Source organism: Oryzias latipes, chromosome 3 (assembly GCF_053564925.1).
Source record: "Oryzias latipes strain Hd-rR chromosome 3, Olatipes_Hd-rR_3.1".
Lineage (NCBI taxonomy): Eukaryota > Metazoa > Chordata > Actinopteri > Beloniformes > Adrianichthyidae > Oryzias > Oryzias latipes.
In genome coordinates, this window is record NC_136239.1 from 20,900,085 (window position 1) to 20,915,502 (window position 15,418).

A 15,418-nucleotide genomic window follows, 5' to 3' on the forward strand; every position below is an offset into this window, starting at 1 on the left:
CTCAAATGATGAAAGAAAATGACACTACAGATTCTTTAGCATTGCTCCATCAAACTGATGGACCTAAAACAAAAGCTGAGTGACAATATAACCAAACTGTAGTTTAAAAAGCAGGAAAACGTCTACAAAGTAGTTTTTAATCTATAACATTCCATTTAAAAAAAAGTTCCCAAAATTAGATGCAGAACCAAAAAAAGCAATTTATGCAGAAAATAGTGAACTCTTTTTATCTGGCCTTTTTTCAATATTTAAAACAAACTAAAAACATATTTTTTCTGATTTAAAAAGTAAAAAAAATTAAAATCACAGAGTCACTTGTCTCTTTTTGATAGTTGAGGGTTTTATTTTAAACTGCAAAACATGATCTAAAACTGGCTAAGCACTCATATCCCATAATTTCTATAATGTTTCTCTGGGATCATCACTAAATGAATCCTCCTTTTAACAATAATAATGATTGAGGTTAATAAAAATAATCTGAGCAATTAACTATTTTTGTTCCCTAAAATGTAAATCCTCTCAACTCACCTTCACAGCAACCAGCAGCTATAAAAAAATATTATAAAAAAACACACAGATGTGCAGAAGGTTAGAGCTGCAGCGTTAAAACAGCATCATTTATGATTTCCTGAAAGCTCTACTTGTTGACATGTTTACATTCACATATCAAAAGTGCCGTTTCCGCCCCCTCTGCATATTCCACGCTCTGACACTTTGTGTGCAGAATTATAAACAGTGCTCCATATAGAGGTAATATGCAAGTTTAGCAGCTCAGTTTCACATATTTTTCTTTAAGGAGACAGAAGAAGAGACTATTCTATTCTTCTTATTCGAGACACAAACATCGGCCCCCACATCTTGCCATGTTGAGGAACCACTAGTAAGCCAAGTCTGTGGTGACGAGTGGACACGGTGCTATCCAGTGTTAGTGGAGACTTCTTTAGATGTATATGGTTTTGACCAGGGGGAGGACTAAATGTGAAATAGTTTGATAGGGGAATGGCAATGTCCTCCCAGAGGTCTTCAGTTTCAGCCTGAGGAAAGTCTCTTAGGATCTTCTCAACAACGGCCCAGTTCTCGTAACTTGAGAGTGTGCAGGTTGAATAGACCACGACACCCCCTGGACGCACCGCAGATAGTGCAGACCTATGGGAGCAGGGCAGAAAAAATTAACTCCAGACTTTAGGACAATATTATAACAAAACTACACTTTGTGTAGATACATATAAACTATTTTGGAACAGTTAAATAGACAAAAATATTATTTTTTATTGTATGCTCTACTTTTTCTCACTTACCCTGCCCTCTCTGCATAATACAATACATTTCTCATTCTATACAAACTGTATTTACCGAAGAAGCTGAGCTTGTAACGAAGGCAGCTTTTCTCTGTTCTTCAGTCTCTGCGCCCCCTGCTGGTTGCTGCTGGAATACAACCAGCTCCGGTCATTGGAGCACGGAGCATCCACCAGAACCTGGCACAGGAGGAAAGAAAAATGCAACTGCCAGTTAAAGAGTGTGACGCGCACTTAGTGCAGCATCTTTGAAAACTTTAACACATCAGTTCAGTTTATTAAGCTTCCCAACCGAAGATGCTCAAAGTCACAAAACGCAAAAAAAACACCAACACTGATAAACTACAATTACCTTAACCTTCAATTTTTCTGTTTTTCTTGAAAGTTCAACCAGAGAGTTGACGCTGTATAATTCTCTGGACTAATAATCCTAATAATTAATCTTTTTATTATATACCATTCTTGCCAACATTTTTCCAACAGTCTCAGTTTATTACATTTCTATTTTGAGGTTTCTCCAACTTCTGCAGGGTTTATAAGCCCACACTAAAAGGATAGTTATCCTTATCCACTGGTGCCATGTTCTTTAACCTATCTGACATTTTAGACCCATTCTCTTGCAAGCAGTTGTAAACATAAATAGGCATCAACATAAATGACAGAGGTTTGTTGCCCACCTTGTCATAAAAACCAGCTTCGGTTTGTGCAATTAACCGTCCGTCCCGTCCAGTTACAGTAACTCTGCTGTTAAGGGAAGGAGGCAGGAAAGACTCCAAAGTTTTGGTCAGCCAGTCTCGTCTGTGAGGATCTGGTTCGTTGCAACAGAGAAATGCTGGATCAAAGCAGACATAAGCATAAGTAACACATTACAAAGAGGTTGATGGAGTGCAGGAGATGTTGCAGACAAAAGCCTTTCCTATGGATCCTTTACAGAGTTAAAGTGATAGTTTTATTAGTTGAAATTTACTTTTTTATACAGAAAACAACACTTTCCATATGAAACTTATTTTACACTGAAAAAATCTGCAAAATCATAAAAACAGTCAGCTTTATTTTGAAGTTACGCAATATAACATAAAACTGTTCATTTTTTCTTCAATAGTCAATGATTTAAAAATCAATTATGAATTTTTTTCACATACTTTCACAATAGTTACAACCTACATTATATTAATATTAGAGCCTTTTTTATTGCTGGGGCCACAAATGTTTCCAATGTTCAGGTGTGGAGAAAAAGGATGTATAGAACAGGGGGAACCCACCGTGAATGGTTCCTGAATGCCTCATGAAAGCCTCACTGATGTTTTGTTTTTTTATTCACCTATTGATGCCTTTTTTTGTTTGATTTTTTTAACTGAATAAGGAACTGATTGATGCCAGATTGAACACTGACTCCTTTTTTTGTTCACTTACAGCAGCTGTTATCTTTAGTACATAACAAAATATTTAGAATGATCTAAATCATCTGCCACTTTACCCAAAACCAACTTTTACCCTCTCATTTAAAGATTTCTATTTCTGCCACTGCTACATTCTCTTAAAAGATTTAATTTAAATGTACAAAAGAAAAAGACATAATAGATGTCAATAGATGCATCATGTAAAATATTGGCATAGACCTAGACTGTATGACTTGATACGTTTTTTTTCTTCTGTCAACTCAATTTTTTATTGTTTAAATGACTTCCTTGGATCTTCCTAGATTTTATTTCTACTTATTTTTGCTGTTTTTGCTTCTATGTTGTGCTTTTTACTCATATTGATTTTAACATGTTTAAAATAATTCTAAGAAAATACTTAGTTTGATTACCTGGAGTTGCACTCTGCATTATGGCTATGGCTTTGCCCCCAGGGGCAGAACAAAGATCCAAAACTCTGTCTTCATCTCTGACCTGCAGAGCCAGCACTGGAAGCAGAGAGGCAGCATTGAGGAGGTAGTACTGCTTCAACCGACCAGGCCTGTGAGCCTGAGAAGGGAATCGCAGTGAAAGGGGGTGGATGTAACACTGCAGTGAGGGATGTGACTGAGGGTGATGATGAAGTTCATGAGGAAGGAGGCAGTGAGGTATCAACATCGAGTCTTTTTCTTCTGTGGATGGACTGCTAGCACAAAGTGATGCTGAGCTGTTTGTTTGCGGAAGTAATGCAGAAAAGCCCTGAGACTGAAGCTTCTGTGTTATGTCAGTCAAAACGCTGAAGCGGTTGAGCATGACCCCATACTGCCAAGACCGAGGGTCCAGAAGCGCTGTCCTGCAGGAGAGAAAACAGAAAAATGGAAAAGAGAAATGATAGCAAAACTATAAACAGTAGTTTTAAGGATATGATACCTGGCAGACGTCCACAAGTCTCCGAGTTCCTCACCATATTGTCTGTCAAAGTGATCAAGGACTGCTGGACATGAAGGTCTCTTTCTTTTACATTTCTTTTTTATCTAGAAAAAACAAAGACACGGCTCATATAACCATGGGATAAAATAAAGAAAGGAAAGCAAAAGAAAAGAAACATGCAGAAATGCATTTTTGGAATCCGGACATCTGACAGACTACTAAAGTAATCCCAGAGGAAATTTTAAAAACTTCAATACATGCTAAAAAGAGACCAATTTCATTTAATTCAATGTAGCTTGATGCTAAGTTAGATATAGAAGTTCAATACAGCTAATTGTTGGCAAAGGCGGATAACTAGAAAACTATATGCTCAAATAGAAGATGGTGTCTGCTGTGGAACAGGTGGTTGAAAAAAAGATGACAAAAAACCTAAATGAACAATAGTAATCGGTGATACAAATACTGCATTATTTGCCAACACTGCAAAGATAAATGATGAATTATCAGGATTTTGTTGTTGTTTTCATTATTATATAAATATTGACAACATATTATCATCTGAAGGTTTTAGGTCATTCAAGGGATTTTTACACACGATTAAATTCTTTAAGGCATCTGGAGGCTAAAGAGGATATTTAAGAAAAAGCTGGAATGTTCTGATACCAAAATAATTAACATTACTAAAAGAAAAATGAGCAAAAAAAAAAAAACAAGATAAGCAAAAAACACTGCAGACAATCTCAAATGTATTAATTAATACACCTAAGCATTCACATAGACATTTTATGAAACAAAGAAACTAAATTATAGATTTTATGAGAAAATGCTTTTTTTTGTTTTAAACAGTAACCACTGGTGAGTAATGTTACTTTTAATGTTTAGTTGTTAGTGCGTTTGCCTTACTACACATAGTTTTGTCCAAAACGTTTGTAAATATAACAAGAAAAAAATAAAAACATGTTCCCCAATATCCAAAAGTCAACCTTACTATCATCGTTCTAAGTTCACCTTGTTTTGGGTTTCTGCTTCTCCCTCAGATTGCTGTACAGCAGCAGCATCATGATCAGAACCGGTGTGACACCTAAATGAGCAAAGGCGCCACACAGGTTTTGGCAACAGTGGTGGAAACCGGATTATTTGTCGCATATTTATTAACCAGGGACCGTGTAATAATCCAACACAACTCCCATGTCCATTCTATTATTCACTTTAACTAGGACAAATATTTAATAAATGATCGTCTGTGGCGGTCCGACACTAAAACCTTTCCCCCGGAAAAGGCCACCGTGTATTAGTTCCACTTGGGCCATGATTCCGCATCGGTAAAGAATGAAAACACTCATGCACTTCTGCTAATTCACAATAATACAATGATGTCTTATCATGTCATATGTTATATTTTTGTTTATTGGTAATGTTTATGCATTACTTTAACAATGAATGATAATTTTGAACCTAACTGAGCAGGGGAAGTTCTGGGAACAGTGAACAAAAGAGGGGCAATGGATCATTTCACCTTATTTATTTGTTTGTTTTCCTGCAATTCAAGAGTTGTAAAAAATCCAAATGATGGTAACATTTGTCTGCATGAGCACACAATTTGCAAAAACATTTGTGATATTAGGAAACTCATTGCATATTTGATAATAAAGCAGGTTCATTGAGCCAACTTGTGTAATGTGTAGGATGTTAGCTGTTGGACTGACAGCAGTAGTTTAAGCAGTAGAAAATCCCTGGTTGTTCATGCTTCAACTTTTTTCCAGAGAATAGAAGTTTCTAATTAATTGGTTTCACGTCATCTATTATAAGGGGCTTCTCTCGTTCTTTCTTGAATAAAATAATTCAGTCTGTGGTGTGAATCTCTAAGATACCAGCAGATGTGATATCATTTTTTAGATCAATAAGCAGCATCTGCTTGAGAAAGTTAAACTGCTGCACTGCCTTCTTGATTGTGTTAGAACAAATTACAACAAATACTGTCCGAGTTGACCTTTATTTAATGTTGTTTAGGTGTGTCGAATCACCAGATGCTGTCAAAGCTCTGCTGGGTCAAAGCAGTTAGAGTAGAAAACCTTCTGGTGTGCATTTATGAATGATCATAAAACACAACATGTAGACATTCTCTACATATTCACAAGGGTTCTGATAATGTAACAGTGGTTATTATATAGGTGTGTGGTAGAACTGTGCAGTTAAAACATTGCCAAGTGCTCCCATATCAACTCCTTAAATTAATAGAAGATACAGCCTGACTTTGAGAGTGTGAAAGTAATGGTAGTGAACAGTAATGGCTAGAAATGACTTTTGTCATGCCTCTATTAGACATGAAATGATGCAGACTGATCCAGATTTTCAAAAGCTACACATGCATTTCTTCTATAATAAAAGCTATCAATGCACTTTGCAATTTGTTTCCTTTATCACCTTTTCAACACGTTTACGTTAATGCTGCAATGTTATTTTTACTTATATCTATGATTTTTATTTTTATTTTAATTTTTACATCATTTGTTTCCAACTTTTTACCTTTTGACACCTTTCCAAGATTTCCTTCTCCTGGGAACTTTTCCACTTGAAACACGCCTTTGTGGCAGAGAAGAATTAAATCAATTGTCCTTTGTTATTTATTATTCTATAGTCAATAGATGCTGGGCTGAACTAGAAAGGGGTCTGAAAAGGAAAGAAACCATATTTACATTGCACTTATACATGATCACCTCAGTTATAAGAAAAGAGGGCTTTTTCTTAGTTTTTTTTTTTTTTATTTGTCAGAAGATCCCAAAAATAAAGAAAATATTTTGTTTTCAAAGCCAAGAGTGTGTTACTGTATTTACCATTTTAGGAACGGATTGTGTTTAAAGAAAAGCAGAAGACTACATAAGAAAAATGTCCTGGAGTTCCTCACAATTTTTTTTATTTTCCTTCATAAAATTAGTAATTTGCTTTATTTTTTTAACAAATTGTTGCATTTCCTGTAGTTTTAGTCAAGAATTCTACAAAATGTTGATAATTTCTATTTTAACTGTACATGTCTTGTGTCACTGAGTTAACAGGCATAAAAGCATAAAGCACACTTGACCTCTTTAAATTGACTAGATCATCTTTAGTTTTTGCTCCGACACATTGCAATTTCCCAGGGAAATAGTTTTTTCCCCCTAGTTTTTATTTATGATCATTAATTTATAGTTCTTTGTAGCTTTATAATTGACAAATTATATACATGAATAGATTGCCAAATGTGAAACTAAAGGATTTTCATGAAAATGCATGTGTTAAGCCAAGCTGATGCTTGAACTTGTCATGATTTGATTGGCTGTGTTGCTTGATGCACTTCCTGTGTCTTTTTCTGAGATATAAATGTAGGACTTTCAGATGATTGTGGGATCTGCAGAGATTTGATTGCAATTCTGCAAAACCAAATTAATGTTCTCAAGTCACATGTGACTTCCCAAATCATTTAAGTTTCTTTTTTTTTTTTAAATCAACACAATGCTAATTATCAACTCATAATAAGTAGTTTGTAATATTTGAAATTAGGAAGAAAAAAAAGAAAAACTAAAAAAGAAGTGTACAGATTTAAATGTTTTATTGTGGGACTGGTTGGATGTTAACAAAAATGTTTGATTAAATATACAATACTTCAGAGCCATTTTTCGTTAAAGTTTAGCAGAGATCTTTACACTGCACAAATCCCTTTCTTCAAAGAGACATTGAAAAGAATGAGCAACACCGAGCTGAAATCATCCAGCTGTTCAGCCTGCTAACCACTGCTGACATTGAGCTGCCAAACTGGTTTACATGGCAAAGAGAATAAGAAAAGCAACCATCAGACAGAAGAGACCCATAGCTTCGGACAGAGCAAAGCCTAAGATGGCATAAGAGAAAAGCTGCTGCTTCAGGGAAGGGTTCCTGTTGAGAGAAGAACAAACATTTCTGTGAGAAATCATAGCTCTGATAAAGTTCAGAGAAATGGCAGACACATCAAGCTTTGGAACAAACTCAAATTTTATGTTGAAAATAACAATTATTCATTTTAGACAGGGGGATCAGTCTATCTGGTACAAAAATGCTTTGAGTTACAGAAAGACAAGATTAGATTCCAGAAATCTCCTTTTAACAAAAAGTAATTATTAAAACACTACGGGATTTAGGAAAAAAAACACACACACATGAATAATAAAAAGTTATGTTGCGATGTGGTCAGCTGATGAAAAAAAAAATAATCAAAAGGAAGTAGCCGTCTCCCTAAAAACACAATTTTCACCTGGCATATCCGATGATGAGGCTGCCGAACACCGTTCCGATTCCAGCTCCAGACCCAGCTACTCCCACGGTGGCAGCTCCAGCTCCGATGAATTTAGCGGCTGTGTCAATGTCTCGGCTCACAGCGCTGGTCTGGAAAGCTCGCACCGCCACCTGCTGCTGGGAGGCTGTGATACTCAGGGGTGCCAGCAGTGGAGCAGTCTGAAACACAAAGACAAACCGGATTGGAAACCGGATTGGACCTGCTACTTTCAGGGTTTTAGGGGGCTGGGTTTGAAAATAAAGCAAAGTGATAAGGAGGTGAGAGGAGAATAAAAATTGTCAAAGGAAACATAAAAATAGCCATTCCCCTTGTTGTGAGCTACTTAGGTGTTGCCTTCTAATGTGAAGATTTTTACTGTGACTTTGGAAAAATAACAATTTATTAAAGACCAGTCCAGACAAACAGTTGAATCTTTATGCAAATTGTTATATTTAAAAAAATCCCTCCTGTTAAGCATATGTGACTTTCTATCCTGGGAATGACCTTAATTTCCTTCCTCGTTCCTCTAGAATGTCTGACCCTCCAAAGGAAGTGTGTCTGTGTCTGGCTATTATGAGACCAGTAATATTTCTCCAAAATGAGACTAATTTCAATCACAAAAGTCATTGTCATATTTTAGCAAGGCCTTTGAAGTAATAGATATGTTATAGTGATAATGAGGCGTTCCTTAGAAAATTCAGAGGAATGAGTTTCAAATTTGGATGAATCAAAATGCAAAATGGATTTAAACGTGGAACAATTTTCCTTTGAAGCCATATCTTGTATTTTAAGGGGGGGGGGGCTGCTTTTCTGGAAGATTTGATTTATTCATATATGTTAAAGTTTTGTCCAGTTTAAATCACTTGTTATATGAAAACTATTTTCCATAACTAAACAAATTTGTTTGTAAACTGGAAAAATAACTTGATAATGGCATTTATGGCTCATCGTTGACTGAATAACTTGTTTAGCAAAATGCAATTAATTCACCGTTTTTTCCTCTCAGCCATATGCAATCCTTCCGTACCGTTCGAGTTCAGCATTTGTTTGTCCTACCTGAAAACGCTGAAGACGACTAAAAAACGGTGACATTTTCAGACATTCCTGTGTGGAAAAATGCAAGCAGTTTGTTCAACAAGATGCTCACCTCTGCTCTCCAGGTGTCTGACAGGACTGATGCTGAAACTGGTCTGGAAAGTGCCCGAGATCCAGCACGGACCTGTCAGAAGACAAAGAAGCCCTTCAAATTCCAGTCATACCCTGATCCTTTGCTTCCAACATTCTAATCTGTAAATAAATACTGAATCAAATGTATTAAGCAACACAAATCACAAGAAACGAGTGTGTCCAGTATTTTTTTTTCAACCAAAAAACACACTGACATCATGTGGCTGAAATAATTAATTCAGCTACAGACCAGTTTTTGATCTGAGGGGACTGTGTTACACTATACATATTTCAATATGATGTTGAGTTCAAACAATAAAATGTAAAAAATAATAATATTTCCGGATCCCAGTGAACACCTCGATCTGACTAACTGTCCTTGCGGGAGTCAGTGAGCAGACTTTAGCAGAGGGTCAAGGCGGCTAAGTCTCACTGCTAGCTCACAGTTAGCAACCAGCCGTTGTTGCTGGTTTTTCTGTAAATCCACCTTATGACCGGCTGAACATACGTTATACTCCTTGCTCTGCTGTCGAACACGCACAGATTAAAAGCAGCCGGTTGACATTTGCTCAGTCATTCATTCAAACTTACCAGAGAGGGCGTGGAGACGAACTTAGCACAGGCATACATCACGAAGGAGCTCCTCGGTGGTCAGGTCAGCCGCCGCAGAAAACTTTAAAATAACTGCGTTTAAAAAAAATAATTAAATAAAAAAGAGTGACAACAATGCATCAATAGTGACTGTTACCAGAATAAGAAAGGAGGAAAACCGCCGAGTCGAGTAGTAAGGTCAGTTGCGACAATCACTCAATTTTACCAAACAAGCTAACAGCAAACTAGAAAGAAAAGGAAAAAAAAACTAAAACGTTGGTGTAAGTATGTGTAAAAAGATATAAGGTGATCAATAAAAACTTCACAGCCAAATGTCAAAACAAACGCGTTAGTTTTGAGAAGAAGAGGCTAGCTCTCACCAGGTCTGTTGTAGAGGTCGAACACTCCACAGACATGCGCATGCGCATTGGAAACGCACGGCGAGGATTTCCGGTTTTTTACGTGGAGGCACCTGTGAGGATATTCGCTTCCATTAAACACGATTTTTAAACCTCCTGCGACCGAACAAACTACTGAAGATAGATGTTTAAAACACATAAATCTTTTATTGTTTTCCAAATGAATAAAATAAGAGAAAAAAATGTGTTTTAATGTGTATTTTTTCTATGTGATAAAATCATTTTGCACCTGCTGACAGGAACAGTTTTAGCGTCCTTTCAGCAGTGGGTCAAAGTTCACAAGGTCTAAGTGTAATTCAAGAAAAATCCACAGGAGGGCAGCAACACGTCACGCACTGTCTTTTGCAGCCTGGACTCGTCATACACTGAAAGGGTGAGGGTGTCCTGCTGGAGGTCAGACGCTGCACGAAAATTTATTCGAAACACTGGCCTGCTGGAGCCAAAATTAGAAACACACACGCGCACGGATGCAGGCGGAGGAGGAAACCTGACATGGGCGGGTTTTCTTCTATTACACAGCCCAGACGTTTTAAAGAACGTTAATTCCGAGCATGGATCAGGAAGCCAATAATTCAGAGTAGTATCATGAGGTCAGACGTGTAACCTTAGAAATGGATTGTGTTTGCGCTTCGTTTTGGTAACGGGTGGTGCGCATTGGGATGAATGACAAACAGATGCTGCGTGTGCAGAAACAACAATGATGCGTTAAGCCTCATCAGGCACTTAGATCAAACAAATTGACTGTTAATGTCATTTAAATACGAAATTAATAAGTAGCATAAATGTCATAAAAAGATTAAATAATTCCCAAATTTGTTTAAATAAGGGCTCCATCCTTATTTGAATGAAATTTCAACAAAAAAATATTGTGTTGATGTTGTGCGCCCTCAGACATCTGGCTGTTATTCTTAATTGATCAAATTGTTAAATATTAGAGATTTATGTGGCATCACTGGGCTTTCCCTCCTCGAAGATTCTCGTCCAACCGCCCCCTCAACAGTGCGCTCCATTTGGCGATGCGGAAGGGAGATTCCTCTGCTCTTCCAGTCAAGTCCCCCCTCCCCTCCTCTATGATGTTACAGTTACGCACCACTGCAATAAACGGAGAGCTGACTCTCCGGGGCGAATCCCTGCCGACGTCACTCCGTCTCTTTATAAACAAAGGCTGAGCAGCGAGCCTGATCAGACTAAAGCAAACCTGCTTTTCCCGCTACAACCGTTCTGTACACCAAGGATTACTGGGTTGCCGTCGTTGGATTTATTCGCCAGCATCTACAGTAAGTGTTTTTTATAATGGGATCTCAAACTTGACTGTAACTTTCTGTTTTAAATTTGAGTTTATAGAAGTCAATAAATTATTATGTTAAAGCAATTTGGGTTATTTTCAGTTACTCTGCTAATGAAATGTTTGTATCTTTATGGATGTGATCTGAGACATTAACGCATGGCTCATCTATCCACAGATCGTCTGTTTTAGCACAATGACTCTGAATAAGGGTGACAAATTGCGGAATATGGACAAGAGAAGAGGGAGTGTCCCGTTTCCAGTCAACCTCCCCAACCTGCACAGGAGAAGCATGCCGGTGGACGACCGGGACCTGCGCGCAACGACACCGCAGACGGGACAAACGGACGAATTGTCCAACCTCCTGCGCTGCTCGTCCTACTCCCCCAGCGAGGAGCACAGAGGCAGCTGCGCCTCGGATTCCTCCGACTCTGTCATCTCCACCGGCAGCGAGGCGGAATCCCAAGTGTACAAAGTGGTTCTTCTCGGGGAGCACGGCGTCGGCAAATCCAGTCTGGCGCGCGTTTTTGGAGGAGTTGAGGATGTCGGTCACGACTACGATGAAGCAGGTAGGCTTACACGATGCTGCCGAAAATGAGTCATCAGACCAAACATCCCACACAGACAAATACTCACTTAAGTCTGTGCAATTTTGATGTAGGGAGTCATTTAGTCTGCGCATTTAAGGCGCAAACTTAAGTTATGTTATTCTACAATATTTTATTTCTATGATAATTTATTTTTAAATTCTGTTTTTTGAACATCAAGAACACATTTTTATAAAGAATACAAGTATACAATTTATTGTTTTGTTAAAGAGCAAAACAGCTCACAGACAACAGGAAAAAAAACAACAACAGATTTAAATATAAAACATCTATTATTGGCATCACTAGGTTTTTATCTAAAACATAAATAAAAATGTGCATGCTAATCATGCTTATATTAGTGTCAAATATCCGTTTGTAACACAGTATTTATGTATTCCTCCCCAGGAAACACGTATGACAGATCTCTTGTGGTGGATGAAGAAGAGGCTTCTATTCTGTTGTATGACATCTGGGAGCAGGTGAGAGCCATGCATTATTTACACAGTGACTTACGCATTGATGGATGTTACATTTACTTAAAATGCTTTGGGCCAATCATACATTTGGGATTTGTTCTTAAGTGTTTTCCTTATGTTTTAAAGGATAACAGCCAGTGGCTGAAGGACCAGTGCATGAGGATGGGTGACGCCTACATCATTGTGTACTCAGTGACAGATAAATCAAGCTTTGAGAAGGCATCAGAGCTTCGCATTCAGCTGCGACGCGCCAGGCAGTCAGAAAACATTCCCATAATCCTTGTCGGCAACAAGAGTGACCTTGTGCGTTCCAGAGAAGTTTCTGTGGATGGTAAGTTTGCAAAAAACATGAAAATCTCAAAAATGTATTTAACAAGTTGATCAAGTTCCTGTAGAAACTTTCAATAAACAGAAGCTTTCATAAATTTTACCAAAGCAGCATTTCTTAGTTTAGCTGCCACAAAGCCCAGAGATTAAGGAATTTACCTGTTAAATGATGTTCCTTGTAACTGTACACCTCTTCTAATCTTCTTTTTTCTTCTTGCTGCATTGCAGAGGGAAGCGCATGTGCAGTCGTGTTTGACTGCAAATTTATTGAGACGTCTGCTTCTCTTCACCACAACGTGCAGGATCTATTCGAGGGCATTGTCAGACAGATCCGCTTAAGGAAAGACAGCAAAGAGGAGAACGCACGACGCATGGCCAACTGCAGGCGCAGGGAGAGCATCAGCAAGAAGGCGAAACGGTTTCTGGGGCGCATGGTCGCACGCAAGAACAAGAAAATGGCTTTTAGGCAGAAGTCAAAGTCCTGCCATGACCTCACCGTTCTCTGAGCGACACACGGGACATAAAGACTTGTTTTTTTCATTTCCTTTTGGCCTCTGAAGACCTGATGCTGTGTGTGTTTAAACACTAATCCTAAAGGACTAATAGAGCTGTACAAAATATATTTTTTGTTTTTAGACATTCATTTAAAGTGAATACAAAAGGTGATGATACAGAATGGCTCATGTTTAAAAGTCATATCCTGATGATGGTGATAACCTGCATGAAACTTTGCAAACATGGTATTTGATTTAATAATCTGCCTTAAACATTTTGCAATGACAAGAAGAACCTTTGGTTTGACAAAGTCAAAATCTTATATCCAATGGGTTGCAAAGATTGCCTTGTTTTTGAACAGTCGTGATGTTTTGGTGGACAGGTTTGTGTAAATATGAGAGAAGCTGAAGGCAGCAAACATCTCACCACTCTCTGAGATTACATTACTAGGTTATCTGGAATCATATTTACTTGAAACATGGTGCGCAGGTTCGTACCTTGGCCAAGTTATCAAGAGCGAATCAAAAGTAAATCTCAGTTACTGTTTGTTGTTCAAATACACTGAATACAGGTTGTGAATGTATGAGTAAAGCAATAAGTTATATATTAGTCTTGTGAACCTTGAAATGAACAAAAATGTTTTGTTTACTTTGACTTTGTTTCTAAATAAACTCCAAAATAAAAATGTTCCTTTTCCTATGTCAACATTTCATCAGTAGAGTACAACAGACAGGTAGTTGTTTTTAAAGGGAACTCATGAATATTCGAGTCCACCGATGGAATGGAACCTCACTGGACATTTGTTTTTTAAGGAAGGAAAGAGGGTAGTTAAGGGTAGTTTTTTTTTTAATTATTTAAAGCGAGTTAACCATTAACCCACAAAAAGAGTACAAGAACTCAGTTTTTCCATCCGATTTGAAGTTCTCACAAACCTCTAGCAAGACAGGCAGACGCTTTCAGAAGGGGTAAGAAGAAGCATCTTTGTTTGGGAGCTGCTGTACAATTTGGATCTTTCGGCTGTCAGTATTATTGGTCTTTATTGCCAAAAGTCCATTTTTGTGAGTCAGAGTTTAGCTGTTATAGAGGCTTTGGTTGTGCCGGATGAAGCATTTGACACATTACTGTGATTATTATCATTATTGATGTCATCAAAATTACAGATAAGGTTTTTTTTTATTATTTGTCTCAATTGTAACATAAATATCTGAATCAAATTGATGGAATTGGTCATCTGGGTTCCTGACGGCACAGGAGGGTCAGACTTTGCTTTAAATAGACTTTGCAATGGTCATGCATGGAGAGTGTGAAATCATTGTGTATCAGTTGAATCCAAAAAGAGGGTTAACGAGTAACAGGACAGAATTTGTCTGAAATACTGTGACCATGACAATTTCCAGGGGCCACATGGCTGACAGTGGAGCTGCACCAATGCTCATCACAGCTCTCATTGTAAGATTTTTGTCATTATCATTGTATTTTAATATTTTCATGCTCACATGAGCATATTATTGCCTCTAAAACAATCATGACCAACACTAAAGCACCTTTGGTCTCCCTGGACTTTACAGTTGGCGATGCCGTACACAATTGCACCATGCTCTGGGGCAAATGTAAAAATTGGTGTTCCTGAAAATTATGATGGCATTTTTCCATGGTATCTTGCTAAGGTAAGCTCTTTCCTTTTAATGCAATACATGCATGCCTGTTATATACTTGAGTCTCATTCAGTGATGGTTGTGGAGTTTTATGGATAATAAACACAATTTTTAGAAACCTAAGACAGTGACTATCTTCACAAAATGTCAAAAACATTCATTTGAACTCATATTTGGTCTTTTCTAATAAGTGTTTTGCAAAGTAATTTTTTTCAAATGAAACAAAGTTGCCTTTTTTGAAATATGTGTCCCTCGCTTCATGGTCAAAACATGACGAAATTGCTCTATTGATAGAAAACATAAATGAGACATCAGAAGTGGCCTGCGTCTATTTTTCTTTTTACCTTTTTTCTGCACTCAAGGATAAAGCTGTTCGAACATGCTGTCGTCATCTCTAATCTATAATTGGCATGTTCGCAGCGCCTTTCTGGCATCAGACCCAGCCTCTGCTTTTAGTCCAGCTGGGTGGCAGGTGGGGTGTTGTCATTCATGACGCTATCACATCT

At 37.7% G+C, this 15,418-nt stretch overlaps 4 protein-coding genes across 9 annotated transcripts in view; 2 read left to right on the plus strand and 2 right to left on the minus strand.

The window, feature by feature from the left end:
• Window positions 1-318: 318 nt before the first annotated feature.
• On the minus strand, window positions 319-6,280 carry nsun3 (NOP2/Sun RNA methyltransferase 3). 5 transcript variants are annotated; one of them, XM_078944368.1, is made up of 6 exons: window positions 6,149-6,280; window positions 3,657-3,726; window positions 3,106-3,545; window positions 1,973-2,127; window positions 1,354-1,475; window positions 319-1,146 (listed from the first exon to the last, which is right to left on the minus strand). In XM_078944368.1, exons 3-6 carry the CDS (start codon window positions 3,503-3,505, stop codon window positions 813-815), a joined length of 1,011 nt encoding a protein of 336 aa, XP_078800494.1. In that variant the 5' UTR covers window positions 3,506-3,545; window positions 3,657-3,726; window positions 6,149-6,280; the 3' UTR covers window positions 319-812. The 5 variants fall into 5 exon arrangements, with proteins under 5 accessions (XP_078800494.1, XP_020568860.1, XP_004067186.1 ...); XM_020713201.3 differs by lacking the exon at window positions 6,149-6,280 and adding an exon at window positions 4,631-4,900 and having other exon boundaries at window positions 1,973-2,103; window positions 3,623-3,726; XM_004067138.5 differs by lacking the exon at window positions 6,149-6,280 and adding an exon at window positions 4,631-4,899 and having other exon boundaries at window positions 3,623-3,726.
• Window positions 6,281-7,191: 911 nt separating this feature from the next.
• On the minus strand, window positions 7,192-10,149 carry LOC101173375 (ATP synthase F(0) complex subunit C2, mitochondrial). 2 transcript variants are annotated; one of them, XM_004067060.5, is made up of 5 exons: window positions 10,046-10,149; window positions 9,666-9,758; window positions 9,055-9,126; window positions 7,887-8,086; window positions 7,192-7,531 (listed from the first exon to the last, which is right to left on the minus strand). In XM_004067060.5, the coding sequence occupies exons 2-5, from the start codon at window positions 9,702-9,704 to the stop codon at window positions 7,417-7,419; spliced, it is 426 nt and encodes a 141-aa protein (XP_004067108.1). In that variant the 5' UTR covers window positions 9,705-9,758; window positions 10,046-10,149; the 3' UTR covers window positions 7,192-7,416. The 2 variants fall into 2 exon arrangements, with proteins under 2 accessions (XP_004067108.1, XP_023809178.1); XM_023953410.2 differs by having other exon boundaries at window positions 9,823-10,056.
• A 1,072-nt stretch (window positions 10,150-11,221) lies between these two features.
• rrad (Ras-related associated with diabetes) lies at window positions 11,222-13,944 on the plus strand. The gene is made up of 5 exons (XM_004067059.4): window positions 11,222-11,361; window positions 11,548-11,938; window positions 12,365-12,438; window positions 12,562-12,766; window positions 12,991-13,944. Exons 2-5 carry the CDS (start codon window positions 11,566-11,568, stop codon window positions 13,266-13,268), a joined length of 930 nt encoding a protein of 309 aa, XP_004067107.1. The 5' UTR covers window positions 11,222-11,361; window positions 11,548-11,565; the 3' UTR covers window positions 13,269-13,944.
• Window positions 13,945-14,143: 199 nt separating this feature from the next.
• cdh16 (cadherin 16, KSP-cadherin) overlaps window positions 14,144-15,418 on the plus strand; it is a 31,441-nt gene continuing 30,166 nt past the window's right edge. Inside the window, exons 1-3 of the mRNA XM_020713206.2 lie at window positions 14,144-14,222; window positions 14,655-14,706; window positions 14,826-14,924. Of these exons, the coding sequence (XP_020568865.1) occupies window positions 14,662-14,706; window positions 14,826-14,924 (144 nt within the window). The 5' untranslated portion in view covers window positions 14,144-14,222; window positions 14,655-14,661. The remainder of the gene's footprint in view (window positions 14,223-14,654; window positions 14,707-14,825; window positions 14,925-15,418) is intronic.

Excerpts from the sequence above, each read along its gene's own strand:
- nsun3 (XM_004067138.5), bottom strand. The coding sequence starts at position 4,768 with ATGCGACAAATAATCCGGTTTCCACCACTGTTGCCAAAACCTGTGTGG. Across the intron at positions 3,727-4,630 it reads AAGCAGAAACCCAAAACAAG|ATAAAAAAGAAATGTAAAAG; the intron begins GTGAACTTAGAA and ends TGTTTTTTCTAG. Across the intron at positions 1,476-1,972 it reads AAGCTGGTTTTTATGACAAG|GTTCTGGTGGATGCTCCGTG; the intron begins GTGGGCAACAAA and ends CTCCTGTGCCAG.
- LOC101173375 (XM_004067060.5), bottom strand. The coding sequence starts at position 9,704 with ATGTATGCCTGTGCTAAGTTCGTCTCCACGCCCTCTCTG. Across the intron at positions 8,087-9,054 it reads CAGACACCTGGAGAGCAGAG|ACTGCTCCACTGCTGGCACC; the intron begins GTGAGCATCTTG and ends TTTGTGTTTCAG. Across the intron at positions 7,532-7,886 it reads CTCATCATCGGATATGCCAG|GAACCCTTCCCTGAAGCAGC; the intron begins GTGAAAATTGTG and ends TTCTCTCAACAG.
- rrad (XM_004067059.4), top strand. The coding sequence starts at position 11,566 with ATGACTCTGAATAAGGGTGACAAATTGCGGAATATGGACAAGAGAAGA. Across the intron at positions 11,939-12,364 it reads TCACGACTACGATGAAGCAG|GAAACACGTATGACAGATCT; the intron begins GTAGGCTTACAC and ends ATTCCTCCCCAG. Across the intron at positions 12,767-12,990 it reads CAGAGAAGTTTCTGTGGATG|AGGGAAGCGCATGTGCAGTC; the intron begins GTAAGTTTGCAA and ends GCTGCATTGCAG.